The 8,301-nt window shown below is 62.8% G+C and overlaps 1 protein-coding gene across 1 annotated transcript; it reads right to left on the reverse strand.

The window, feature by feature from the left end:
* Positions 1-4,346: 4,346 nt before the first annotated feature.
* On the reverse strand, positions 4,347-7,836 carry GCGR (glucagon receptor). The gene is made up of 13 exons (XM_035026340.1): positions 7,780-7,836; positions 7,598-7,700; positions 7,009-7,116; positions 6,807-6,928; positions 6,612-6,718; positions 6,372-6,528; positions 6,124-6,283; positions 5,993-6,053; positions 5,634-5,703; positions 5,250-5,338; positions 4,995-5,133; positions 4,871-4,912; positions 4,347-4,544 (listed from the first exon to the last, which is right to left on the reverse strand). Exons 1-13 carry the CDS (start codon positions 7,834-7,836, stop codon positions 4,347-4,349), a joined length of 1,413 nt encoding a protein of 470 aa, XP_034882231.1.
* Between the last annotated feature and the right edge of the window lie 465 nt (positions 7,837-8,301).

The raw sequence follows: 8,301 nt of genomic DNA on the forward strand, positions 1-8,301 counted from the left end.
GGGTGCTGGTGGTGCAAGGCCCTGAGCCAAGTCTCTAACACGTGGCCTTGTTTGCTCCCCGGGGACCTGTGGTGTGTTTGGCCGAGGCGTTTGAATGCCCCCAGCTACCCTCCCTGGCCTCCTGCACTAGCGATGGTAGCCGGGGACCTGTTCACCCAACCACCACTGTGTGTGGACCACAGGAGATTCCTCAAGGGCTTTTCACTCCATGTCCCTGCCAACTTAGCTTTTGTGTGAAATGGAGGCCCTCAGCTTGTGGTCTGTCTGCCAAGAGCACCTCGGAGGTGGGAATGTGGTGAAGAGGCCACATGCTAGGAGGGAGGGTGGAGCTTAGATGGGGGCACTGGAGGTGGAGGCTCTGGGGGCAGGAAATGGGTGAGGGTGGGGGTGGATGGAGGCATGCTGGCTGGGCGTGGAGCCATCCCTTCCCTAACTTGGGGTCCATGTGTCCCATTTGGAGATTTTGCCTAATGGGTGAGGACTCTGAGCAGTCATAAAGGGGGTCTTGGGGACCAGGGGAAGGGGGCAGAAATGGGGTTGGGGGGATGCTAGCTAATGGGGAGGTCCTCCTGGTTGGTCTGGCCCAGCTCTCAGATGGGCATGGGCCCTCTGGTCTGAGCCCAGCCCCAGCTGTGCTGCTTTCTCCCCATCCGAGGTCCTGGGGATCTTCCCCAGGGCTGTGTGGCTGCCCACAAGTGGCTGGAGATCCCTTACCTCTGGTACAATGAGGGCAGTGAGCATCTTGGTGGAACAGGGATGCATCCATTGCTCCATCACATTGTACTCTGCACATGTGCACATCACTAGTTTATTCAATGTTGACAACTCCATGGGGCAAGTTTTATTACCGTACCTTTACCTCCTTTCAGAGACTGGCCTTATTCAAATTTTAGGCTTTTAGTTTTATCAAAAATTTGATTTAGTAAATACTGACCATGCACTCTGAGCATGTTTATGTGTATTGAGCATGAATAGTAATCCCCAAACATTTAATTCCCAGCGCATGTTCCCGTTGACATCTAATTATATTCTAGGTGGGTTATGGACTCAGGATGGGAAGGCAGGGTGTATCCGCTGCATCTGTCTGCCTGACCTGTCCCTTAAGTCTTACCTCCCTTCCCCCCATTTATATATTGGAGACCCCTTGGGTGCTTCAAGATGGAGTTTCCTGCATTCTGGATTTGGCTGGTCACTTCCTTCTGTTAGCAGGCTCCTCTGTCCCCTGCATTTCTGTAAGCTGAAGTGAGATACGGAGGCTGGATGGGATGTAAAATGATTGCTCTGGCTACTAGTTTGGGAACAGGCTGTAGGCAGATGCAGGGTAGAAGCAGACCTATGGGGCTACCTCAGTGAACTCTAGGAAGCTCAGTGGGGGGCGTGAAAGGAGCTCTATGTGGATGTGTGGAATTGGAGGGGTTGCATGGGAAGATGAGTCTAAAGTGTGGATTTGGGAGGGCCACAGGGGCTGGAGATAAGACTGGGAAATCATCTAAGATATTGATAGTTTTCACATACCAGTAAGGGAGGAGGGTGGCCTGATCCCTGAGCACTGCAGTCAAGGAGGGGAGGAGGTAGCAGGAAAAAAAGGGGCTGAGCAGTGGAAAGTGAGGTCAGGGAAAAAGCAAGCAGGGGGCTGGGGGGAGGAGGACCTGGGGCTGAGGGCTGCCAAAGTGTCCAGGAAGAGGTGGAGGTCAGGGAGTGGACCAGCCTTGGTGGTCTTCTCCTGGCCCCACCTACAGACAACCACTTTCAACTGTATTTCTCTTTCTTAGTAGCATACACACACTGTTCCTTCTTGATTTTTCTATTCCATTCTCTTCCCCACTGCCACCTCCCATCCACCATCCTCCCTAGACAGTTCTTTTCTCTCATGACTTTGGTTATGTCAGTGCTGAGTATTTACATTATGATGTATTTAGAGCTGAACCACGTGGTAAATTGTGATTGTTTTTTTCTGCCCAACTTTTCCTCGAAGCTCCTAATGGCGTTCTTTTTTCATTTGCTTAGTTTTCTATGTATTAATACTAATTAAGTCTTGAACTCTCCACCAGGTCATCTAAATTTCCCCTCAGTGTGTTTAGTCATTTGGTCCCCTTGAAGGGTGTCTCTCCTGTAACTTTCTGCCCTGCTTGAGGTCCCCTCCCCCCAGTGATGCACTCTGCCTGGCACACAGCGGCCATCCTGGGTATGACCTCTCAACTCTCCTAGGTTTGATCCCTGTTTATTGTAGTCCAGGTTTTCCTCTTTCTTGTTCTTCACACTCATTTTAGTAGCACGTACATACACACGCATGCATGTGCACACATGCAAGGCAGTACTCGTATATTCTGGGGAAGGGCCTGAGGTCAAGGACAGCAGTGGAGATGGGGAAGAGGCAGAGGGCCTGGAGTGTTCCTTTTCCTGGACAGAGATGTTGTGTGGGTGCTGGGCTGTGAGAAAGTGGGTTCCCCCACCCATCCCCTCTCCTCCCCACCTGCAGGGCTGCCTGGTCAGAGTCAGTGTTTATTGGCTGGGCAAGTCCAGCCCTTGCCAGGCCTCTGCCTCCACCCTCAGCTCTGCCGGTCTGCTGCAGTTCCCTTGGTGACAGGGACAGGGGTGAAGGAGAAGGGCAGAGGGAGTCAGGATAGGGGGGGCTGTGAGGAGGCCACTAGGTGAGTGGCGCACCCCCCAAGGCAGTCACCAACCCTGAGCTCAGCTAGCGTGAAGGAGAACTGCTTTCCCTGTACTAACTTGTGCCCACATAGGCTTCCAGGCCTCAAGGGCTGGCAGGGCTTGCCCTGTGGGCAGGGGCTCAGGAGGGCCTGGGAGAAGAGCTAGCTTGAAGCCTCAAGGTCAGGGGCCTCCGTCTTCCCCCTGCATGGCTGATAAGGCCTCCCTGCTCTGCACACTGTCCATCACAGTAACACTGGACACCCGCCTGGGCCGCAAGAGAGCTCCGTCCCCCGTAACTAGCCGCCCCCTTCTCCCTGCCCACCTCTCTCCCTTCCCTCCCTGCCACATCCGGGCCTGCAGTGGGTGTGGGCCTCGCAGGGTGAAGGCCGCCTCAGGAGGGCCCGGTGCCTGGTGGGTGAGTAATTTTATTTACCTTTCCTGAGAGGCCTTCTGTCCTCTCATTTTCTCCAATTAGCCTGGCTCTGCTTGAGCAGTTCCAGCGCACGTGGCCTGTGGAGGCTGTGGGCACCCCACACCACAGAGCTCCGTGGTCACCTCCCACCAGCTCCTTGAAGCAGGGACACCTGGCAGGCCGCTGAGCTTGTGCTCTCCGTTCTGGCTCCTTCCTCCTCCGATGGCGTCCTCCTCCCCGCCACCCCCCCCCCCCCCCCCCCCCGGACAGGCGTCACAGCGCGGGTCCCGGGCCACTCCAGAGTGAGCACGGCCTCTGCTCCTGCACCTGGCTCTGGCCTCTGCATCAGACGCGCTCTCCCCAAGAGGGCAGCGTGGGCCTCACGGTGCGTCCCCAAACAGTTGGGTTCCCCACCCCAGTGCACCGCCCGGCTGTTCCTATAGGGGACCCTCTACTCTTTCCTGGGGGGCACCAGCCCTCGCTGCCCGCCACGCAGGGTGCCCACCGCTGCACTCCGCTGTCCTGCCACACGCTGGAGTGGGGTGTCCTGGGTCGGGCCGCTCTGCTAAGTGGTCGTGTGAGGACCGCGCAGAGGTCTTGGGAAAACTGCTGCCGTCACTCGGGTCATTTCAGTTTGGGGGTTGGCGTCTCCCCATTTTATCTGCTCCGCGGTCGGCAAGCTGTGGCTAGAGCCAGATCGGGTAGAGAGGCCAGGAAGAGGTCTCCAGTTCGGGGTCGGCCGGGGCCCGAGGCAGAGACGTCGCCGTACTCTCGAGGGGCTGGTGGCTTCCCTCAGCCGCCACCCACCCCGTTCGCGTGCCTGTGCCGCGGGGGGGCCAGAGCCAGCGGGGGCCCACCCGCTCTGGCGCAGGGTGTGTGGACCCGCACCTAAAGCAGCGTGGGAGGGGGGCCAGAAACTGCTCCAGCGGCGGCGGGAGGCGCACCGCCAGGCGCGGCGCGTGCCGTCCGGCCCTCTGCGGGGCTGTGGCCCCGATCCATCTGTAAAGGGGGGGCTCCCAGAGGGAGCAGCGCTGGGCCCAGCCCGCGCCTCTCCTTCGGCTCAGCTCTCCGGGGCGTGCAAGGCAGGCAGTGCTCAAACTCTTTATTGTTGGAGCATACACGTGTCCTTAAACGGCGGCGCAGCACGGAGCCGCCGTCCCCAGACCACCGCGCCGTGCGGACAGGTGGACGGGGAAGCCCCCGTGGCGCCCCTCCAGCCGCCGTCGGGCATCGGGTTCTGGGTTGTCCAGCCCCAACCGGGGCTCCCGGGGCTCCCCGGGCCTTAGAAGGGGTTCTCGGCCAACGCGGGGAGGCTGCCGACCAGGGTCGGGTGTGCGGAGGGGCCCCGGGCGGCCCCGTTGCTGCCGCGGCCCCCGCACAGGAGCGGCTTCTCGCCGGGGGGGCCGCCGACGGGGCGTCGCTCCCGCAGTGAGGCCCCCGCGCGCCAGCGATGCCAGCATCGTCGCAGCTCCGACTGCACCTGGGGCGGGGGCGGGTGGGTTGGGCCAGTCCCGGGGTCCCCAGCCTCCCAGGCTCCAGGGACTCCCAGGCGCCCTGGGTGTAGAGCGAGGCGGGCTCCAGCATGGAACACCGGGGGCTTCGGCGCCCCGGCGCCCCCTTCACCGTGTGCTCCCTGAGGCCCCGGCTAAGGTTGGCCATCGGGGCGGGGGGGGGGGGCGGGCAGCACCCAGCATCATGGCGACCGCAGCCAGTAAATGCAGATGGACATGAAGGGCTCGCCCCCCCCCCCGCATGGGTGAGGCCAGGGAGCCCAGATGCACGCCTGGACCGGACCTCCCCACCTACCTCCTTATTGAGGAAACAGTAGAGAACAGCCACTAGCAGGCCCTGGAGAGAGGGAGCAGTCAGGGCAGCACCCAGGCCGGGGGTGGGGGCGGGGGGCAGGTGGCTACAGGGGGCAGGGCGGCACCTGGAAGGAGCTGAGGAAGAGGTCGAAGAAGAGCTTGGCAGAGCGCAGGGTCCCTTGGGCATGTTCGTCTGTCACGAAGGCGAACACCACTTCGTGGACCCCCAGCAGGGGGATGAGGGTCAGTGTGGACTTCGCCAGCCTGTGGGTGGAAGCCTGAGCTGCCAGGGCCTACCCTGCCCCCTGGGGCCCCGGTGTCCTGCCCCCGCCCCCCTGGCCCCTGCAGGGTCTCTGGGTCTGTGCACTGCCCGCACCCACCGGAACTTGTAGTCGGTGTAGCGCATCTGGCGGGCTTGCAGCTTGGCCATGAGGATGAGAAGGACGCGGATGAAGATGAAGAAGTTGATCTGTGTGTGGAGAGCACAGCTCAGGGCAACCCCCAGATCCCCACTTGACCCTCCTGGCTCCCATGTCCCCGGGGCTGCTGGGCACCCAGCCAGGGATGGGCAGCCGAGCCCAAGGCCCAGGACACTGGCTAGCGTCTCGGCTGAGTGCCAGGGCCTCCCTCCTCATCTACTCAGGCAGGATGTCATCTGTCTCCTCAGGCCCCACAGGCCAACAAAGAAGGAGGAGACTGGCAGGCAGACCCCGCCAGCCTCTGTACCCCTCTCTGTGGGGTCAGCAGGTGCCTCATTTCCTCACCAGGATCGCCAGGAAGACAGGGAAGCGCAGGATCCACCAGAAACCCATGTTGTTGTTGCTGGTCCAGCACCTGCAGGGCGGGGCCTGCTCACGTCCTGCCAGCCCCCCGGCCTCCCACCCCCCTGACATCCTGGGGATCTAATCAGTGCCTTGGGAAAGGAAGGAAGATGGTCATAAATGACCCCCACCCTGGGGCAGTCTTGCTTCCCCACCCACCACTACCTCTGGCTGGAGGGTGCCCCCCACACCCCCCCCAGTGCTGTCCGGCTACTCCCCATAGACCCAACCCAGCACCTTGTGCCCAGGAGGGGTGAGCCCCTGGCTGCCTCAAGTCCACCCTCCGGTCAGCTCATACTCACTGGATGTTCTCAAACAGACACTTGACCACGGCCCAGGGGATGACAAAGAGCATGGGGGCGCCTGCGGGGAGGGGGCAGCTGTGGTCCGGTGGCCCCAGCCAGCCTGCCCCCCACCGCGCCAGCCTACTCACCCCAACCGATGCCCAGGTAGAGGGCGAAGAAGCTCCTCTCTGGGAAGGCGGCGAGGCCCAGCAGGCCATGCAGGTACACACCCTCCACCAGCAGCCAGCAGTAGTTGGCCACGACGCCGTACTGCATGAACACGGCGGCCACCCGGCAGCCGGCCACGGCCTGGCCGCAGGCGCAGCATGAGCTCAGGCCGCATGGCCCCCTGCCGCCCTGGGGCCGGGGGGCCCGCAGGCCAGGTGTGGGTGCTCACCCCGTCACTCAGCCAGATGCTCACGCTGAGGTCATCACCGATCTTCTGGCTGTAGCGCGTCCTGAGCAGCGTGTCGATGACCAGCACGGAGCCGGCCTTGAGCACAAAGGACGCGAACAGGTTCACGTGGATGTAGTTTCGCGTGCAATGCAGCTTGCTGCGGGGACGGGGAGTCAGGGCCTGCCTGCCGTCCTGCCCGCCGCGGGGGGGAGGGGGGCGTGCACAGGTGGGTGGGCATACCTGAGGCCCAGCAGGATAGCGAGGGCCAGGAGCAGGGCCCCCAGGGACAGAGAGTACCCCACTGTGTACATCACCTGGAAGCCGCTGTACATCTTGGCCGCCTCCTTCTATGAAGTGCGGTGGCTGGTCAGGGCCGGGGTGCCACTGCCCCCGTCCCCCAACCCCCGGCTCCCGCTGCACCTGCCGCGGGCTGACCTGGGCCTCGATCTCCTTCTCGTCCATCTGGCACTGAGAAGCGTCGCGCCACGACTGCCCGCGGGGCCCGCGCACCCACTGCCCATCAGGCCCACACTTCCTGAAGACAAGGCGGTGCTGCACTGGAGGGCCGGGCTCCGGTCAGCACCTGACCCCCAGCCGGGGCCCCCTCGGCCACCCCCCACTTCCCCTCTGTGCTTACCTTTGTGGTGCCAGGGCAAGTACCAGGGGCAGGACGTGTTGGCCGTGGTGTTGGGAGGGGCGTCCGGCCAACAGGAGTACTTGTCGAAGGTTCGATTACAGACTAGCTCTGGGAGGCAGGGCAGGCAGGAGGCGCCCCTCAGCAGGGCTGGGCTGCTTCGAGAAGCCCCTGGGCTTCATCCTCTGCGCCCCAGCATGCCATCGCCCCCCAGACCTCCCTGGATGCCCACCAGCCGCCTACCCTTGCACACCTCACCTCTCCAAAGGGCCCCAGACCCATCTGGGCTCGCCCCTCCTCTCAGTGCCCCCCTTGCAGTGCCTCCTTTTCTGGGGGCGGAACCCCTATCTGTTGGCTTCCTTCCCGGGTCCAACGCAAACTCTGCGGCCCAAAGCCCTTCCTTTCCTCTGCCCAGCACAGGCCCCCTCCCTCGATCGGACATGGCCCTCGGCCTCCTGGCAGCTACTTCTACCCTCATCTCTTGCTGCACCCTAAGTGACCCTCAGAGCTTGTACATAAGGGGGTGCCCCTGTCCCTGCTTGAGCCCTCCCGGGGATGGCCCGTCTCCTGTCTCCCTCCCCTGGGGGCTCACCAGTGGGGGGGGGCAGCAGGCTCAGGTTGTAGAGACACTGGTCACCGTAGAGCTTCCACTTCTCGAACAGGAAGTCCATCACCTGGGCAGAAGGGGCCCAAGGCTGGGGGGAGAGATGAAGGGACAGGTGGGACAGAGCCACGTCAGCCGCGGGCCGGATGGGGAGTGGGCGTAGCGCTCACCTGGCAGGCCAGCAGCAGCAGCAGGAGCTGGGGGCAGTGTGGCCGGGTGGGGGGCATGCCTCTGAGCGGCCACCCGCCACATCTGGCTGGGGCTACACAGCTGGGGCAGAGGGGTCCTTGTGGGCACGCACGCTCCTCTGGGCACTTCCGGTCAGAGCAGCAGGGTCTGTGGAGGGACCCCCCAAGTGAGGAGGTCCCGCTGGGCCCAGCTGTGACCGCCCCTCTGAGCCTTTGATCCTATTGAGGAAGTGGGAGCTGGGAGAGAAGACGCCAGAAGTCGTCTGTCTTTGCCAGTGATGGGGCTGGGGTCTGGCCCTGTGCTGGGAGGTGCCGCCCAGGGTCCTGGAGGCCTCGTGTCTCCCTGGGTGGTGCTGGGTTTCCCACGGCCTGCGGCTCGCTTGCTCAGGCTCGCTCTGCTCTGACAGCCCCGGAGCCCCACCCCTGCGGGCAGCTCTCACCATCTTGCCTGCTGGGGGGAGCAGCCTCTCTAGCGACCCACCTCCTCCCTTCGGCCCTTGCTGT

Source organism: Mirounga leonina, unplaced genomic scaffold (genome assembly GCF_011800145.1).
Source record: "Mirounga leonina isolate KUSES-001 unplaced genomic scaffold, KU_Mleo_1.0 Mir_197, whole genome shotgun sequence".
In the NCBI taxonomy this organism is placed as follows: domain Eukaryota; kingdom Metazoa; phylum Chordata; class Mammalia; order Carnivora; family Phocidae; genus Mirounga; species Mirounga leonina.

Excerpts from the sequence above, each read along its gene's own strand:
- GCGR (XM_035026340.1), bottom strand. The coding sequence starts at position 7,836 with ATGCCCCCCACCCGGCCACACTGCCCCCAGCTCCTGCTGCTGCTGCTG. Across the intron at positions 5,134-5,249 it reads TACACCGACTACAAGTTCCG|GCTGGCGAAGTCCACACTGA; the intron begins GTGGGTGCGGGC and ends TTCCACCCACAG. Across the intron at positions 4,545-4,870 it reads ACTGTTTCCTCAATAAGGAG|GTGCAGTCGGAGCTGCGACG; the intron begins GTAGGTGGGGAG and ends CCCCCGCCCCAG.